Consider the following 20,275-nt stretch of genomic DNA (forward strand, 5'->3'; position numbering starts at 1 on the left):
TGTGATTGTGTGTGCTATTCCTTCAGACAGAAATAAAAACCGACCCAAGAATAAAGACAGTAATAACTTAATTTGAAACAACATCCAGTATGGTCTCGAAACAGTTTATCTTCGGCGGTGTTGTAAGCGGCTCACTTAAGGACCAGAGCCCCTTTACCCCCATAGTGCAATTAGTACAGTAAGAAAAGAGCAGAGCAGAGCCATTACGTTTCCAAAAGAATTGACTTTAATGAGACTCCTTCATCAAGCCCGCAGACATACAGTGAAATAGCAGAGAGGGAAAAGTTATTTAATTGTAGGCTTGTGAGTGTTGAGATCATGGACAGAGGCTAAGCTATGTCTCCATTTCCTCCGGTCTAATAGGTTCAATAACTTACATGTGCCCATAAGGCATCCCCTCTCTACATGTTGCCAAGTGTTTATTTAGCTGAAGTAGACACATATGAGAGAATACAAATTACATCTTTGGCTATTAATATTACAAACATCACTTCAAATCCACTCAAATACATCACCCCTCTTAAAGGATATGATAGATTATTAATCTCATGAATTAAACAAACTGTGCACTTACACAGGGTGGTCAGTAGAAAACAGATATACAGTAATTTCCTGTGTATTAGCTGCAGGACAGTGTTTTATGCAAGTTAAAAAAACAAAATCATATTAATACCATATTAACTGCCCCCGTGCATTAACCCAATGGCTGAAGAAATTTTGCAAAATCAATGTATAAACCTCAGCTAATAGGGAAATTACGGTAATGGAAATGTCAGTGATGACTCCTTGTAGTGCGAACCACATCAGGTAACACTTGTTAAAAGCGTGTGAAAGTCAACATAAAGATTCCACCTATTTTAATGGTTCATACCCACTTCATTAACACCAACGTTGAGGTGACAATCGCAAGTTGCATTAATACTGTGAGGGCTATACTAACATTCCTACCTAACATCCAGGCACAATGTTCATCTTAACATTGTATAAACTAAATCAATGGGTCTTCACTTTGCCAATTTTCCTTTAAAACCGCAGCCTGTGCTACACTCGACACTGTGAGCGTAATTCCTGTTATTGACCCTATGTAGTATTTTGCGAGCACATCTTGTTTAGGAAGGTGTCGGGCGGTGTTGTGCCCCAGCCAAGCCCCTCCATCTCTAAGCATTTCCCAGCAGTACCACAGTAATTACACATGTTCGTCAGATTTTTCTACAGAGGGAGAAGAAAACAACATTTTAAAAAAGCGAGCAGAGATGGGGTGATGGGGGTGGGGGGTGGGTGACGAGGAGCAGGAGGAGGTCAGGCAAAACCATGATGGGTGGCGTAGCGTATCCACGGCAACGGTGACAGGCAATCATAGCTTGCTTTTCACAGAAGATCCTGCCGAGAGAAGATGAACAGGGATTTTAAAGCGTGCAGATTAAACTCTTTTCATCTAATTATCATCCCTGTCAGTACCATTATCGTTACGACCATCAGCTCAGGTGAGAAGCGCAGGTGCCCCACCCTCCCTAGACATTCCCCCCCTTGAGAATCAGGATTACTACGCCGTCTGAGGACTGTTTAATGGACATGTCTATTACTCCAGCAAAAATTATAAAAATGACTGTGCTATTATGACAATTATTAGTCTACATTTACTGCTAAGATTAGTCTGTCATTCGCAGGTGCACAAATCAGTTTTTCAGTGTAATTAGACAGAAAGTGTATTGCAGCGCTAATATACTGACACAGGGGGTAGTTTGTTAGACGGAGAGGAAGGGAGATAAGAGATGGTTATGGACAGCCGACGTGCTGTCGTTCTAACACAGGTTAGCTACAGCCAGCTACGAGCACTACGCTTTTCAAACACACAAGGACAAACAACACAAAGCACTAGCGCACGCCATGCCTTTTACCTGTCCACCAGGGGGGCTCTCTGATTGGCCAGCAGACTCAGCTGATAAGGGGAGGGATGGACATGAGGGGTTTTGGGGGGAAAACAAGCAAAGATTGTCCAAAAGAATCCAGCACATGTAGTGATGTGATATGCATGGTTTTATATGACATTACTCAGCGTGACGGCTATTCTGGAAAAGGCCATTCAGGAAATAAAAATGACTTCCGCGGGTGATTTGTTATTAGAAATGGCTGTAAATGATGCTACAGGTTGTGCATTACGTTGATGCTGACTGTGACAGATGTTGGCAACAATGACAGCAAGACAAAACCAAAAAGAGCCTAAGATAATTACAGTGTATCTCTATGGAGCCCTGTTTGTCTTGGTGGTAAGATGGTTGTGCATTGGACATACATTAAAAGAAGTGCCCTACTCTCTGTGACCCTAACAGGCATCAGGTACTCCGACATGCGGTGAGAAAACCTCTCGTGAGTCACCCCATATTGTTTCGCAAGTACCTCTCTGAATAAATAAACAAGGGTGCAACACTGTGCTTTGCAGCTGCTAAATCCTTAACCGGCCAGACATAACTTGGCTGTCAGTGAATGCTTTGTGAGATTCTCCCGGGGGCTACAGTATGAGTTTGCAGATATTGCTAAGTGTGTGAGTGGCTCGCTCTGGTGATACTCACCCTGAGGGAAATACAGAGGGAGATTGCGCTGGTAGAGATCCTCATCTGTCTTCAGAAAGACGCAGAAGATGACCCGGTCCAGCTTTGAATGCAAACAACAACATTGAGATGATGACTCACAAACTGTCCAGATTTGTCCATTTGAGCACAATCATTTAGATACAATAGATGCAAGACTGAGGAGCAATGAAATTCATTTTCTACAAGGGTCACACTTTTATGTCATTGCTGTCATTTCCTGTGTTTCTGGCGTATAATGGTTAAATAACCATCTTCTGAAATATCCTACTACCAACACAGTTAAGCATCCTCCACTTAAGCTCACCCCACCCCAATTACACTCCATTGTGTCTGTACCAAATGTTCTAGAAAGGCAGTGTTGCAGATCATACAAAGAGCTGCTATAGCTTGTTGGATACTGTTTTTTTATACTACACTGTAGCTGCATTGAGGGTCCATTCAGGTCACTTAATATAAAGCAATGATGGAAGAGGTAATGAGTGGTATTCACTAATGATTTGCGACGCTGCTTGAGGTCAAGGCATAGACTGCACTAAAGGCATTACCAGTAAACAGCAGCGGCTGCCTGCTCACCTTCGCTGAAAACAACGGCCTTGTATATTTTGGATGCGTTTTACATCCTTCACCTGACTGGCGTGTCACACTCCCTCAAAACTCGCCAGTCTCCACCAAGTCCATTCCAAACCCCGACTGCGGGCATGAAGGAGCAAAACTGGCACGACTTGAATTGACAACGTGTGACAGAGCCTGTTGCCAAGTTTAGAATTTTCAATTTGTTTGTTTGTCTCTTTGCTGTCTGGACGTGCCCGTGCTGATTCCCCATCAAACGGCTCTCTCCCCCTCTCCTCTCCTCCACCCCCCTCCCCTGCTGCAACTATCCCCCTTTTCCTTGTCTCTGCCTCTCACTACCCCACCAACCCCCCCTCCACCCAACTCCACCCTTCCTCGTCTCCTTCAAGGGGCCTGTGGGGTGCGGATGGGGTGCGGATGGGAGGGGATTAGGCCTGGCTGGTGGAGGAGAGAAGCTAGGGGTTTAATTAGGATGCCTTAATGAGGCTGTCTTTGTCACACCACACATCAGTGGCGCTCAGGAGGCGCGAACAGCTCAGCGAAAAAAGCCACTGATGAGTAGAGGACGGGTGGAGGAGAGAGAGAGAGGGAGGAGAGAGAGAGAGAAGAGAGTGGTGAGGAGGGAGGAGTGTTGTTGAAGGAAGAAAGAGAGGGAAAAAAACAAGTGATGAGAGAAAAAGGAATGGGAATGGTGTTGGAGAAGGGCTGTGGGGGACAAGTGAGAAAGGTGGAGAGACAGGTGGAGAGAGAGAGAGAGAGTGAAAGATGGAGAGAGAGAGAGAGAGAGAGAGTGAAAGATGGAGAGAGGGAGAGAGAGAGAGTGAAAGATGGAGAGAGGGAAAGAGAGGAATCAGACCAAGTATGTGGAAGGAGTTTAGTTTTTCTGGTCACTGGTATTCTTTCCATTCCCATCTAAGGGATTAGTGTGTGTGTGTGTGTGTGTGTGTGTGTGTGTGTGCACGTGTGTGTGTGTGTGCGTGTGCACGTGTGTGTGTGTGTGCGTGCACATGCGTTCTTCTCCTTGTACATGTGTGTTTGTGTAGTTCTACTACTATGACAGCAGCTCAGTTATGATCCAATTATATAGCTAAGCTCCGCGTGTTTACAGTAGGCCTATATGGGCATATGAAAAGTACAGTAAAACTGTGTGTGTGTGTGTGTGTGTGTGTGTGTGTGTGTGTGTGTGTGTGTGTGTGTGTGTGTGTGTGTGTGTGTGTGTGTGTGTATGCTGTGCGTGTGTGTGCGTGTGTGTGTGTGTGTGTGTGTGTGTGTGTGTATGCTGTGTGTGTGTGTGTGTGTGTGTGTGTGTGTGTGTGTGTGTGTGTGTGTGTGTGTGTGTGTGCTGTGAGTACACTGTGCTGTTTGAAAAACACAGTCCCACAGTGATTACTCTCTTCCCTTGTGTTCATGGGAAAACCATGCCAGCAGCAGCAGTGACAAAACACACACCTAGAGGGAACAGAGGGATGAGAGAAAGAGAGAAAAAATATTATGAAACTCACTCACTCTCTCTCTCTCTCTCACACACACACACAAACACACACAGAGAGTGAGAGAGGGGGGTAAGAGTGAGAGAGAGGAAGAAGGGAGGGAGGGAAGGAAGAAAAGAGTGAGCGAAAGAAAGAGAGAGAAAGAACACACCTGTTCATGATGCTCATCCAGGTATTCTCTCACTGTAGCCAACGCCACCTCCACTGCATCCTCGGGTGGATACCCTACACGGAAACATGCACATGCAGATACACGCATAACACACAGCGCCACAAAATTATGTTTGTCACACACACACACACACACACACACACACACACACACACACACACACACACACACACACACACACACACACACACACACACACACACACACACACACACACACACACACACACACACACACACACACACACACACACCATTTCCCATAAAAAATTCATACAAGCACAACATCCAAGAGGGACGAATTTCTGAAAGGACAGATCCTCCATTCAAGCATAAAAACTCAGTACGACACATGTGCAATGCTGCAACTTGTCCCTGTAATCAGTGGCTCATCCAACAGAGGTGCTCGCTAGAGCTCCATGATGCAACAGGGGGAGTGAGTCATGGAGGTGGCCACACATCAGGGTAAACAGAGCCCAGCGGAGGTGGGTTCCGAACGCGCTGCGGTCCCACACAAAGGAGAGCGAGAGAGCTGCAGACGGCACATTATAAAGGCAGGCTGCACGGAGGCTGTACAAAGGCTTGGCGCGTACCGGTTTAGAAGAGTGTTTTATTTAGACACTCAGCCCGGATCTCAGTCACCAGCGAGGAAATAATAAGGTCTCCCCACGCACGGCCACTCACCTCTCCACAGCAAATCCACCAGATATAAAGCACACAGAACAGGCCGTGGTGCTGAATTCACACTAAGGGCAGCTCATATGGGGCTCAAGAATGAAGGATAAAGGTTATTTTATTTCTGTAGCATTAGTCCTCCATATTTATTTCACTGACTTTTACAGGTTTACCTGTTTCTTCCACTTAAGATATCATCTGGCTTATGGGCATATGGCTTTGCACACAGTACAGAGAGCATGCCATATGATGTCATCCCAAAAGGTATTATGGCAAATAAATCACATTACGAGGAGCTGTACAGTGACTTTTATAGTTATGTGGTACCAGGGCAGGGCCTTACTGTCCGGACTCCATCTCTAGAAAAGAGTTTTTCAAAGACGAAAAAAACTGTCAGCTCCAGGAGTCCTTCTCAACTCTAATCACCGCACGAAGCGCTAAGAAAGGGGGATTACGAAATCAGAGGGACATGGTCTCACTTGTAATCTCTTTTAATCGCGCTGTCTAATCTCACCCTTAATCTAACAAAAACCCCTGCCGCCATGGCGACTGACATCTGCCCGCGTCCCTGGCTGCGCAAACACTCAAGCATAAGTGAGGCTTGAGCACGTGAAAGGCACCAGTGGAGGAGCAAACATGTTTCACTACTTCTCTCACTTCCACGGCCCATCTCAATCCCTCTCTCTCTCTCTCTCCTTTTGTTCTTCTGTTTCAGCCTCTACGATCTGTGTCAGACGCTTCCACCATTCCTCAGATTCCCCCGTGTGCCGTTAATGGCTGCCAATCACCTTCCCTCTATCGCTTCCTCACTCTCCCTCTCACGGCAATGTTCACTCACATTACGCCTCTTATAGTAAGCAATGTATGGTTGCTATGTGTAATGATGCAACTGAGCTAAAAACAACTATGTGAAAGAACACAGGGATTATGTCTGCATACTCACCATAGACTCCAGTGGAGATGCAAGGGAAAGCCTGTGTAAGAAAAGCAATAGAGGACAAGAGGACATCATCAGAGGATGCACTTCAAAGCATCAGATATGACTGGAAGGTTGAGTGTTTTTCTAAAAGGCAGCCTTGTGACTAACACAATAGGATAGCCTTTTCATTTCAATGAAGGCGTATTTCTGAAGACACTTAACAGGTCAACTGAGACGGGTTATTGGGCTAGAGTGACTGTAGCCATTAAAACATAAATGCAACTTTTATCTTATCTTTCTTGTTTTTTTTAAGTGAATGTTGCAATAAGTGCACAAATAGCATCTTGGATCATATGTTGTGGTCTCTGTTCTGAAACAGTGTGGCATATACATGTAATATATACATCTATGTATATATTAAAACCTCCAAAGAAATAGTTATGTGCCCAAGTGTATATTCATCTCATATAAAGCCTCACGTAGGTAAAGTAGTTCAACTCAAAACAATAGGATGGCCCAAAAAGTCTTCATTGATTATCTTCACTTCTCAAGTGTATCAGAGTATATTTAACATACCAGTGAATGCACCCAGAGAAGCGCATTGCTAGACACTTCTCCACCTGTATTTGGGTGTGTGTGTGTATTTGTGTGTGTGTGTGTGTATTTGTGTGTGTGTGTGTGCGTGTGTATGTGTGTTTGTGTGTGTGTGTGTGTGCATGTGCATTTGTGTGTGTGTGTGTGTGCATGTGCATTTGTGTGTGTGTGTGTATGTGTATATATGTGTGTGTGTGTGTGTGTGCATGTGCATTTGTGTGTGCGTGTGTATGTATATATGTGTGTGTGTATTTGTGTGTGTATTTGTGTGTGTGTGTATTTGTGTGTGTCAGCTCCCTTGGTCTCACCACTGTCCTCAGCTGGTTCTGCACAGCTGTCTCGAGGCTGTTGAGGTAGCAGTCTCGCAGGGCGTTTCTCTCCTTGTCACCCACTCCACCATAGGCTATGGGGCCCACTGTGTGAATCACATCTGTGTGGATAAGGGAGGAGGGTGAGAGCAACACTAACCTCCCCCTAAAAATAACACAGGGGTTTTAGCTGAGGAAAGCAACACCGTTAACTTATAACACGATGCCTGCAAGGAGCACAAAAAAACATGGTCGACATCCATGTTATCGAAACTGATTCAGCAGTCACATTATGTGATGTGAAAGCGTGTCTATCTGTCAAGGAAAGTGTCGATTTGATGTGGAGAAGCTCATGCTTGTCAGGAGAAAGTCAGCTAAATTATCTGCTTGCTGCTTGCCATGTAAAAGATCTAGCGCGAGCGTTTCGGGGGGCCATGTAAATTTCACTTTTGAAATTTAACTGCGAAATGAATGACTTTGCTGAGCTTGATAAATATATCATCTCGAGTCTCAGAGTTGATGAAAAAAGAGAAGGAAAATGTAAATCGAGCAAGTGTAATTAGTCTCTGAAGTTTCCTTCAGTGTTGCCACTGAGGAGCAGGAATTATTAAACGGCTCGACTGGCCTTGCAGAACGACATATTAAAGTTGACTTGCTGGGTGACAGTGACACTATTATTTCAGAAGGGAATTATGTCTTCTTCCTGTCAGTCACATCACAACTCAAGGTCAGCAATAGGCTATTTATCCTCCACGCATATCTGGTCAGTCCTGTAATGACTTCTGATCCTCCTCCGCTGGCAATTCTGCCACCTTCGCCGTTCCTGAATCCTGTCACTCTTACAACGTCTATACAAACTCTGTGTAACCTCTGGACAACCCTGTGCTGCTCTGTCCATTCATCTCATTCACCACTTGTTTTTTCCTCTCCCTCGGTCCACCTTCCTCCCACACCTCAGTCCTCTGCAGTCCCCTGGTCCATCACTCTTCATGTCCAGCGTGATCCTCGCGCCCTCCTCCTCTTCCCGTGGCTGTGTGACCCTTCCCTGCTCCCCCTCCTCCTTCTCCTCGCCCGGCGTCCGTCTCATTCGCTCCCTGACCTCCCTGTTCGCGCCTGCCTGATGCTCTTTGGCCTTTTCCTTCGTCCCCTGTCTCCCATCTTGTCCTCCTCCTCCTCTCCTCCTCCTCCCTTTCTCCTTTCTCTCCCTCTCCGCCTCGGAGAGCCTCTCCTTCGCCACCTCAGCTGGCGCGTCCTGTCGGTCGGCGGGTTATTTACTGCCCCTCTCCTCTGTGTTTACAGCATCGATCGCCTCCCTGTTTGTTTAGTCCGGCGCCCGGGCCATACATCAGCCCAGTCACACACACACATTACTCAGACGGAGGGAGGGAGAGACTGAAAGAGGGAGAGAGAGAAAGACTGAGAGAGAGGAAAAGAGAGAAAGACTGAGAGAGGGAAAAAGAGAGTGTGGGGGAGAGAGAGATATAGAGGTAGAGAGAGAGATGGATAAAGGCTGAAAGAGGGAGAGAGAGACAGATAGAAGGTGAGAGAGATGGAGAGAGAGAGACTGAAAGAGGGAGAGAGGGACAGAGAGAGGGAGAAGGGGAGAGAGAGACAGTGACAGAGTGGAAGAATGGAATAAGGAGTGAGGCAAAGGGGAAGAGACAGTTCAAAAGAGATTAAGGGAGTAAGACAGGAAAAGGCAAGGAAGGAGGGGTGTGAAAGGAGGAACCAGAAAGGTCACAACAAGCAAGAGAGAAAAAGAGAGAGAGAGAGAGAGAGAGAGAGAGAGAAAGGAAAGGAGCGAGAGTGACAAAAGGGTAGGGAGTCTGTAAGGATGTGTGATCGGCCCTCCGATGGGGAGTGATGACACTCGGCGGCACAGAAAAGCCGAGGGAACAATGCACACTGGGCAGCCAGCAGAGGACAACACCCGGCACAGAAAAGAAAGGCCGATTTGAAAAGACGAACGCGAGTGAAATGATGAGGAATAAAAGGGGATAAAACCCTTGAAAGTGCGGAAGACAAGCGCTGGGAAATAAAAGACTACATAGGGGAGAGAGAGAGAGACGGAGAGAAAAGGAAGTCAGAGAGAGAAAAGTCACAGAAATACTAAAATCCTTAAAAGCCTATTATTTGGAGCTTTTTATAAAGATTTTTTTTATGCTCATAAAGCAAAAAAATGCTTCATAAAGCTTTTTGTGGAGAACATATACTGTATAAAGGAGGGGGAATATCTCAAAGGAAATAAAAAAAAAGGGTTCGGGCAGAGGCAGAGAGAGATTTAGTGAGACGGACAGTCCTGACGAAAGAGTCCCAATCAGAGACGGAGTGGGAAAGGGAGAGAGAGAGAGAAACGGCGAATGACATAATGGCTTTTGACACAGGTGCAGCTAAAGGTTGCGGCTGGCTAAAGGCTAGGGGCCAGAGGCCATAAATCCTGTACAAATGAACTCATGCTGACATTACTCTGCTCCATTTAAATCTGTGAGCACGTGTAGGCCAGAGTGTGTGAGTGAGTGTGTGAGTGTTTGTGTGTCTGCGTGTCTGCGTGTGTGTCTGCACATCAGTTTTTTTTGTACATTTGTGTAGGTTTGGGTAAGGATTAGAGAATGACTGCAGCCCCTTGAGCCACAACACAGTTATATGGTCAGTACTGCAAGAGCGTATGTTGCAATACCTTGTAGGACAGCAAATCAGATCCCCCACAGAAATATTATCATAGTCCATCCAGTCTCTCCCACTTCAAAATAGTCTCCTCAGCTTTTATATTAAGAACTTGTGAAAGCAATTGAAATTATAAACCTCTAGTATGCTGATAGGATGCCTGGGCATGTAAAATAATTGAAGATAAAATAAATAAAGATTAAACCCTGACATATATCCCACAAAAATTATCAGCACATTAAAAACAAGCAGCTGGAAGAGTTCTTTTATGATGGAAACAGAGGGCTTCTCATTTCCACTAAACATTTGGAGGAAAATCTCATGTGCCCACACATAAGCACACACACCACGCAAACTTGCCTATTCTGGTTCTCTCTTCACAAACCAGAGCATTACAATTTACCATGACAGCTTGACCTCAGAAAACTTTTTGAAGAGCTGCTTTTCTTCCGATGCATTTTCCTCTTTCACTCTTTGACTATTCCTACCTCCGTTTCTCTCTCTCCCTCTCTCCTTCGCTCCCTATTGTGCGGCGCGTTCTCTGACACATTCCTTCTGGCTTCTTCCACCCTCCCCGTTCCCTCTGCCTGCCTCCAAACAATACCCCCAACCTAAGAACGTTTTTTTTCTTCTTTTTTTCCCTTTTTTGTGTTTTATAACTCATGTATACATTCTGTGCTCTTTTTCCATCTATTGTCTGTCTCTTGACACTTCCGGGCCTGCCTGCCTTTTTTCTCTCCTCCTTTCTCTCTCTGTTCGTCTCTTCCCCCTATCTGTCTTTTTCTCAGTGGCATAGAGTAGAGAGGGAGAGAGAGCGAGAGAGAGAGAGAAAGAGAAAAGGGAGGAGGGGAGGGGTGTTCCAAAAGCTGGACCGGTCCTCTGGTGCCAGCCTTCATTTCGTGCTCAATGGAGCGGGACATGTCACAAAATACAGTGCTGGGCCCCTATCCATGCACACACACACACACAGGGGCCTCCTAGAGGAGTCACACCACGCCTCGCCTCACCCCTCCCGAGCGCAGGAGCAGGTGAAATGACTTTTAAAGTATGTGACGGGCAAAGCACAAAGACTAAAAGGGGGTCCCCGGGGAATCACAATGAGTCCTGAAGAAGGGGCCCAAGCGCTTACCATCTGAAAACTCCCAAAGATAGGGCTGTTTTGACCCCTCCTGTCTGTCTTTGTCTTGGCTCGGACCTTTACAAAGTGCACACACACACACACACACACACACACACACACACACACACACACACACACACACGACTGCAGACTAACTAAAGCAGAGGGTTATGATTTCTTTCAGCAAGGATGGCATACTTAATACTTAATGCATATTTTCCGTTTTCATGAACACTATATCCATATCCATGATGCTACAGTGGTAATTATTGAGAGGTCGTACATAAGCAGTTGGAGGTGGGTATTAAGCGAGACGCTGTCTTAGCTGAGAGGGGATGAGACGGTAAAAGAGAGGGCAGGAGAAAGACAGCGAAAGAGGGATAAGTTATGTCTTTGACGAAAGGAGGAGAGTGGGTGTTCATTTGGCCTGGGCGGATTTTAATTAGTGTTAATTGGTCACTGAGGGAAATGAGACCATTCGGAGCATTTGTGTATGTGTGTGTTTGTGTCTGTGTGTGTGTGTGTGTGTGTGTGTGTGTGTGTGTGTGTGTGTGTGTGTGTGTGTGCACAGCACCAAGCTGACAAGCTTTCTCCTTGCCTCGTTTTCTCCCCCTCCCTCTCTCCTCCATAACGATTGTTGCTGTTTGTCTGCTTGTTTCCCCTCCGGTTAGGTCTGTATTGGTACACAGGTTGGCTTTGGGACTTGCCACAGTGGGTTGGTGCTGTGCCTGTGTGTATGTGTGTATGTGTGTGTGTGTGTGTGTGTGTGTGTGTGGCTGTGTCTCTGTTCCTTTTTTCTCACACACCACACTCTACTAATTCCCTTTGGGTCGATAAGCCACCTACCTGATCTTAAATTCCTCTCGGAACACAAAGCTCGCTCTGTGTACCTCTCTTTCTCCCTGCAACCCCCTCTTCCTCTGCGCTTTCTTGTGACTGTTTCGAAAAATGTTATCTGCACCATAATAGACTTGACTTGCCGTGGCTAAAAATACCACCTTGTTAGGCACTAACAAGTTGCAACAAGCCCTGCCTCAATCAGCACGTGGAAATAAAAAAACATTTTTTTTTTTTTTTTTTTGCTCTTATCTAAGCCTGAGCTAATTACTTAATTTTAGGAGGAATTTGTTTTTATGTGCAAATAATTCCTGGGCATAATGAAGCGAGGAGGGACGGAGCATAACCTTGGAGATAAATGGAGACTCATGTTGCTTGAGCATAACCTTGGAGATAAATTGAGAGTCATGTTGCTTGAGCATAACCTTGGAGATAAATTGAGACTCATGTTGCTTGAGCATAACCTTGGAGATAAATGGAGACTCATGTTGCTTGAGCATAACCTTGGAGATAAATGGAGACTCATGTTGCTTGAGCATAACCTTGGAGATAAATGGAGACTCATGTTGCTTGAGCATAACCTTGGAGATAAATTGAGACTCATGTTGCTTGAGCATAACCTTGGAGATAAATGGAGACTCATGTTGCTTGAGCATAACCTTGGAGATAAATAGAGACTCATGTTGCTTGAGCATAACCTTGGAGATAAATGGAAACTCATGTTGCTTGAGCATAACCTTGGAGATAAATTGAGACTCATGTTGCTTGAGCATAACCTTGGAGATAAATGGAGACTCATGTTGCTTGAGCATAACCTTGGAGATAAATAGAGACTCATGTTGCTTGAGAGACATTTGTGTTCTCACTCTCCTCAGCGTTTCATCCTCTTCTTCACTCGTGATACAGCTAGAGTGAACATATGTGGGGAGGCTAATAGCACCTCTTCACAACCGGCTGCTTAATGACACACACACACACACACACACACACACACATGCACACACACACTGGCACAGCACAGAAGCACACACTCAGTCAGAAATATATACACTGTAAGTTAGATTAAAAAAAACATCTCAGAGTAATAGCTACTTTTCTGAGCATAGTGCCTCCAATTGCACAAGACATTACACAAGAACAGCACACAAACCCACAAAAAAACTGATTTTCAGATTTAATGCAACACACACACTCACTAACCATACAGAACTCAGACATAATATTATGAGAGGTGAGGTGATAATCTGCCAAATAACGCATGGCACCCATCATTCCTTTGAGGACTCCCCTTGATGTCCTGGCCTGGCCTAGCAACTGTAGATAAACAGCCAAGTAGCCAAGCGGACAAGAGACCCAAATGACTGAACTAACTGGTCCCATTGCATTATCGATACAGAGTCGATACTGTGCATCCAACCCCCATTCCCTTTAAACTTGACAGGGCAAGGTAAGGAGGGGTCATAAATTAGGTAGGGAAATTACTGCTAAGTGTGGGAATAAATTAAAGTGCACTTGCATCTGTAAACACTGTCTGACTACATAATTACTGCACACTCCCACTAAGACAGAGAAGGAGGGGGGAAGAGAGAGAGAGAGAAAGAGGAAAGGAGAGATGGAGGGAGGGAGAGATGGAGGGAGGGAGGGAGGGAGAGAGGGAGAGAGAAAGCCTAAGCTGATGGCTCAGCTCTGGCCTGCGGTCAGTGCTGCAGGGTGGCCTAGAGTCCAGTTTGCTGTGAATAAACACACAACATCCCTGTCAGGAGATTAGCCAGGCCCACCTCACCTGCAAGGTCAAGAGAGGGCAATGGAGAACACACACACACATGAAACAGACAAACACACACACACACACACACACACACACACACACGGAAGTGTGAGGCTGTCCACCCTCAGCTCCCTGCTCTGAGTACTCTCATGTCTTCCTCCTTTGATGACAGCCACCATCCAAAGCTCACCAGGGGTGTTCAGCACCTCCGTCAGCCAAAACACCTCCAGGACTGTGGACACAAACACCACTAATACATGGTGCCTGAGCCGTCCAAAAACTCTCTCATTCATTTACTTCTAAAAAATATCTGCCATTTCATATGGGACACTGGGGTATATATTGGGATGCAAAAAAACAAGGAAATAATAGGAAGACTGAACTTTCGCTTCAGTTTTTCTACACAGGTGGACAACTGGGCCAATATGAAATATCATTTTGAGTTCACACTGAGCACTGTAGCAGACTGTTATAGAATATACGTACCGCATTTTCTCATAATACAGAAATCATCTGCCTTTCCTGTTACCATAACAATAACCCTGCTTGTACATGATGTACTCTGCTCCCTATTCCCTTGTAATATATCATTCATGTCAGGAGACAGTTTAGTTTGTGGAAGAACGCCATCATCGGATGACTGACAGGCCACACCCCTATCAGCTGTCTGTTCCTATATACGTGATCTTTCCCATGAAACACTAGTGACCTGCTGTGCACATCGTGTTTGTCACGTGGGCCGCAAAGGATTTAGTTCCTTCCTATATGGTAACCATGCCAACGTTGATATTTATGCAACGCGTCCTTTCAAATGTATTTGACATGAGTGGTTACGCGTTATCTCAAGAGTTCTTCACTGGATAGAGGCCTTCTGCTCCAGCAAAACAGATTCTCTGACTTGTAAGTACTTTGGATAAATATTATTGATGAATTTTGTACCACTGCAGATCATCTTAGTTATTTGGGGGAGCAACCAAGGTATAAACAAGGCAGGTGACTCACGTTTAGCTGGCAGGCCATATGCTCCGGTGATCTTGGCCTCCCCTGTTTCACAGCCTCCCAGCGTGGCACATTCCTTCTTCAGCAGTGGCCCGGCTCCACGATGAATGGCTCCATCCACTGTAGGGGAGATTCACATTCATGTTAATGCTCAACAGAAATAATATGCTGTAGTAATAATGGATGAGAGAGAAGATGACAGTGGTAAAAAGAACGTAAAAAAAAGGCGTAACTCAAGATGTGGAAATTACCAAATGAGATTTCATAAAGGACAGAAGCTGAAAAGCCTTCAACCATATTCACAACTGTGCCTGACAATTTGCCCATAATGAAGCCCTTATTGCATTGCACAGTGGATCTCCTTTTCATGAGTATTATTGTCATTACACACATGGAGAGACTACTTCACTAAAAGTGTACAATTTCCAGGAAATGCACTGTAATCATTTCTATCTCCTCTGATACCCCTAGTTACATGAAAATGTGTAAATGAAATGCACTGTTTAGTGAGAGTCTGGATACTGTTGTTTATTTTTTTTAAATATTTTTTATATGATATATACCATAACATGCATCATTGGGGTAATAACATGATGGTAAGTTGATACCTGTGGTTGATGGTGTGGCTGTGAAGCTGAGAGCGTGCTATCATACCTGCCTAGGGTGATAAGGAGCCCAGTACTTACTCTCTCTCACAGAGGGGGGTAAGAAAAAAGGGGTGAAAGAAAAAATCCAGAGGAGGGGAGAGGGTGAGGTGACGGAGGAGTTGGCATACGTGGGAATAGCTGGAGAATGGAGAACGTAGGGAGGGAGAAGATGAGAGTGTGTCTTGCCAGAGAAGAACAAGAGAGAATGAAAACGGAGCCACCAGAGGCCCAGACAAACAGTGAGAGAGAGAGCAAGAGTGAGAGAGTGAAAAAATGAGAGAGAGAGCAAGAGTGAGAGAGTGCAAGAGTGAAAGAGAGAGCAAAAGTGAGAGAGAGCAAGAGTGAGAGAGTACAAGAGTGAGAGAGAGCAAGAGTGAGAGTGCAAGAGTGAGAGAGAGCAGACAAACAAACAGTGTGGAGAGGAAGAGGAAAGAGAGAGCAAAAGTGAGAGAGAGCAAGAGAGAGAGAGTGAAAAATGAGAGAGAGAGCAAGAAGATGATGGAGTGATGAAGTAAAAGAGCGAGGAAGTGACTTGTACCCAGTGTTAAAGCCTAGGAAGTTCCGGTGTGTGTGTGGTGGGATGTTGGAGTAAGGGCAAAGGATATAGGAAGAGAATGAGGATAAGAGGAAAAGAGGAGAAGAGGAGAAGGAGGAGAGGAGAAGGAAGAGAGAAGACAGGTACAAGTGAGTGCACTGCACCCACCTTAGGGACCGCGCTACCATCCTGCACCATCATCCAACGCACACCTTTCTATCATTACACACGCATGCACGCCTCTTGTTAGTAAGTGCTAATTGGCACCACATTATACCTGGCTGGGGGCTTGGAATGCATTTGAAAGCATATGCCTGGGGCGTTATTCACTCGTAGTTGGCTCACACAAAGAGGTATTTAAGCATACATTCCTCTATAAGCGTACACGAACGCGTATGGTATGTACGCACGCACGCACACACAGTACAAATTGCATTCAGCTAAAAACACATCCACTCCAGTGCTGGCAGTGTTGGATCCGTCACATGGAGAATGGGCTAGTCACTATCGCGCTTCCTCTGCAGATAATCTCATTTTGGATTGGTCAAGAGTGAAGACTGTTAGTGCTGATTAACACCAGTCGGACGGAATGCCATCCACTTATTGGCCAAGGCTGGTCACCATGGCAACCATTAGCAAGGGGCGTCCAGAAGGCTGCGGCAACATCTGTTTGGCCTCTCCCAAAGTCCCTGCGAGGGAGCTGAGATCGCTTGCTTTGGTCTGGTCCAGTTGGCCAATCGGTTTAGTCTCAAACTGGATGTCATCCACAATCCCGATCTGGCCAAACTCAAGGACATAACAAAAGTACACAATCAAATACACACACACACACATTCTCTTTTTTGTGTCACACAAAGAATGAGGGAGGCACAATCAATAGAAAATGTAATTGTGTCCTTGCCATCTTTGTGAATTTGTGAGTTTTTAGAACACAAGGATGTCTGTAGCATGGAGAGGCTTTAAAACGGGGGATGCAGCTGCAACTGTGCCAACTTTATCGCATTTATGCAACATTTTCACAGTAACAAGAGGGAAATGTCACCGTGTACTCAGAGCAAGCGGGATACTCGGTGGCGGCTGAATTTAGAACAATAGGCTTTTTGGAGTTCTGGGAGCATAAGACTTTTTTTGACATCCTCTATGATTTTTTAGCAGTGGATTAATTGAGAACACCCGGGGATTTGAGCCGAGCGCTTAATTGCGGACAAATTTAAAATGCCATCTGAAACAATATGGGGTCCAAACGCGTGGTTGAAATGGTGTAATTTCTGTGGGTTTTTTAAAGATTGATTTTCATCTCTGGGTTTTTTTTTGTGGAACTCCTCTCCCTGCTCTGGCTATCAAATTGGCATTTTGTTCAGTGTTCTCTAGAGTGTATTAGAAAAACATCATCGGGGTCATATTAACCTGCAGTGCATCCCAGGCTACTATACACCCCCGCACACTCCCCAATTATAGGGATGCACGATATATCGGCGGCCGATATATTATTGGCCGATAAGTGAAAAAATGAAATTATTATTATCGGTCCGATAACAGAATTCTGGCCGATAATTTGGCGCCGATATTTTAAAGTCCTAATTTAGGCCTACGTAAGGTCTGTCTGGCTACACTGAGCTACTTGAGATTGGTTATACTTTTTCCTCAATATAATGTCAGCGGTGTGAATGTATTTCACCACTCTAACAAAATCTGTGGATATGCGTTCATTTGGGAATCTGTGCATCTCAAAATCGTCTCGTGAATGATCCGCTATTTAACCTTACCAGAGCAGAGCTCAGCCCTATCTAGAGCCGTCTTGTGCTGGTGTGTTTGCACATTACCGCGCTGATCGGGGAAACAAATAAGCAAACTCGTTAGTGGGACGAGTACATAAGTAGGCCTAGTTCTAAGTTGTGTTTTAGTATTATCTGCTTCAGTTCCAGACAGGTCATCATAATAAGTTATTAAAACCTTCTAACCCATTTCATTTCTGCTGCAGCAGGCTGTGCGCAACAGAGTAGACGGACATAAGATACAGTCTGAGGAGTTGCAGCTTTATTCAGTTGAAACTAAACATAAGTTTCCCTCACAAACTCTGATTTGGTCACTATACTGTAGCTTATTCCCATCTGAGCCGTTTATGAGTGTTTAGTCCAACTCTCATATTCATACTCTCTAGCCATCACTTGCAATTCACTGATGTCAGGTTCACTTAAAGGAGCCACACATACTGTAGGGCTAGGCTACTGTTATGTTGTTGACTGCCGCACTATTGAGGACTATTATGAGTTCTGTCCATCATTTGGTGGTAGGTCAAATTACTGCAATGAAATTATGCTTATTAAATGCTTTCCCCAAATCACTTTTCACAATTTTTTTTCAAGAGTAATATTATCGGTTATCGTATCGGTATCGGCCACAACAAACCAATAAATATCGGTTATCGTTATCGGCCCTAAAATTCCATATCGGTGCATCTCTACCAATTACCTGTCCACCCACCCCCTCCATACCTCCCTCACACTCTCCCTGATCGCTCATTCATCCATTCATTCATCCATCTATCCTCCTTTCTCTCACTCTCGCTGCTTTGCCCTCTCTTCACACAGCTCTTCCTCACCTCTCCTTTCTTTACCTACTTCACTGTCAATTCTTCATTTCTGACTCTTTTAACACTCCTCATTCAAACATCCACCATTCATCGCTCCTGTAACAATATTCACTCATGTACGCACACACTTTCCTTGGTTTCTTTCTCCTGCTCTCTCTCTCTTGCACGCTCTCTCTCTCTCTCACACAAACACACACAAACACACACACACACACACAAAACCACCTCCCACCCCACACACACAGAAAAGCATTTGCCGTCTCTTTATTTTATTCTTCTTAATGCAGAGACAGTCTGTCTTGCTAATGCACTTTCAGTCCCTGCCTAATTATCACCCCGGTTTTCCAAGTCTTAACAAACCTCTGGAGGCCAGTACAGGTGAGAGAACCAGCACGCAAAACAAAAACCCCGGAGTGAGACAAAGATGAAGTGAAGCAAGTGAAGGAAGAGCGCAAGATAATAGGAGAGGGATGGGGAGAGAGCAGAGGAAATCAACACACACACACACACACACACACACACACACACACACACACACACACACACACACACAGAGCTGGTTAGTGAGAGTGACAGGGAGAGAGTGAGCGATGAGCATGTGGAGACAGATGAACAGAGAGCAGGCAGGAAGAGAGTGCAGGAGTGGAGAGAGAGAGAGAGAGGGATAAAGAGGGAGAGAGGGAGGGATAGAGAGTGAGAGTGCAGAGAGAGAGAGAGCAGAGACTAAGGAAGTGATGGGCGAGATGCAGAGGCACGCTCAGACAGAGTGGGTTTAAAATGACAAGGCGAAGGTCACAACTAAATCAATCCCATTTGCCTTGCTGCCAAGGCTCCGAGCTGGAGCTGGAGCTAGAGCTGGAGGCCGCGCGTGAAGCCCACGTCACCACAGACAGACGAGCGCGGCATAGCGTGGCGTGGCGCAGCTCGAGGGGTGTGTGTCACCACCGGCGCCAGCCTGGAGGGATTTGGAAGCCAGAGATTTATCACGCATATTGATTTGCTCATGGCCAGACACTTAACACTAACATGCATGCGGCCACGCACACATGCACACAGAGGCACACATGGATGGGCACAGTCTTGCTTTCACACAAATGCAGTCTCTCTCTCTCACACACACACACACTTTTCCCCAAACATCAGCACACAAGAGCTCCAACACACAAAGCCCAAGGTAAGCTGGCAGAAGGTGCTGTTTATTCTAAACGCATGTCAATTTCCGCACTGCTGAGTGTGTCCACAGTACCAAGCGGCAGAGCAAGGTGGCATCCACTGAAAGGAACACCCACAAGCAAGCACTACTCTACTCCATCTGACTCCACACTACACAATGGCTCTACTCCACAAGGGGCTGCTCACTGCTGGAGCTATTTGCAAGCATAGTAGGTGGTGTGCTTTATGGTAGGTGATGGCAGCTGAGAACAGACTGTCCTTTGAGGCCATTTTACATTCATTTCTTCCCAGACCTGTGATTTAAAGCTGTCACTGAGATTGCTACCTTTTTTTCAATCTCACAGGACTATTTGGGTAAAATCCTTGAATGGTTGAATTGAATTTCAGTTTCTGGTGTCCTAAGGAGGTCTGTAAAGTCAGTCGAATATCTCTTACAAGGAATCGGTTGTCAAAAAAGAGTAACTGTAATCAGAGGAATCTCTTTCTCTTTGAGAGTTAGGTGAGGTTCAAATACTGTAGATTCCCTGTATGTTTTTACTGGGAGTACAGGTGTGATCAGTAAGTAATTGAGCATTATGTCCAGTCTAATTAACATCATCCAAACACACACACACACACACA

General features: G+C 45.3%; 1 protein-coding gene across 2 annotated transcripts in view; it reads right to left on the minus strand.

Moving 5' to 3' along the window:
• Window positions 1-203: 203 nt before the first annotated feature.
• The window catches only part of macrod1 (mono-ADP ribosylhydrolase 1), a 59,355-nt gene continuing 39,283 nt past the window's right edge, over window positions 204-20,275 (minus strand). Inside the window, exons 5-11 of one of the 2 annotated variants that reach the window (XM_048231103.1) lie at window positions 14,710-14,826; window positions 7,319-7,440; window positions 6,441-6,471; window positions 4,803-4,876; window positions 2,571-2,652; window positions 1,899-1,939; window positions 204-1,380 (exon numbers count right to left, since the gene is read on the minus strand). In XM_048231103.1, coding sequence (XP_048087060.1) covers window positions 1,369-1,380; window positions 1,899-1,939; window positions 2,571-2,652; window positions 4,803-4,876; window positions 6,441-6,471; window positions 7,319-7,440; window positions 14,710-14,826 — 479 coding nt within the window. In that variant the 3' untranslated portion in view covers window positions 204-1,368. The remainder of the gene's footprint in view (window positions 1,381-1,898; window positions 1,940-2,570; window positions 2,653-4,802; window positions 4,877-6,440; window positions 6,472-7,318; window positions 7,441-14,709; window positions 14,827-20,275) is intronic. The other variant, XM_048231104.1, reaches the window with a different exon arrangement.

Source organism: Alosa alosa, chromosome 21 (assembly GCF_017589495.1).
Source record: "Alosa alosa isolate M-15738 ecotype Scorff River chromosome 21, AALO_Geno_1.1, whole genome shotgun sequence".
In the NCBI taxonomy this organism is placed as follows: domain Eukaryota; kingdom Metazoa; phylum Chordata; class Actinopteri; order Clupeiformes; family Clupeidae; genus Alosa; species Alosa alosa.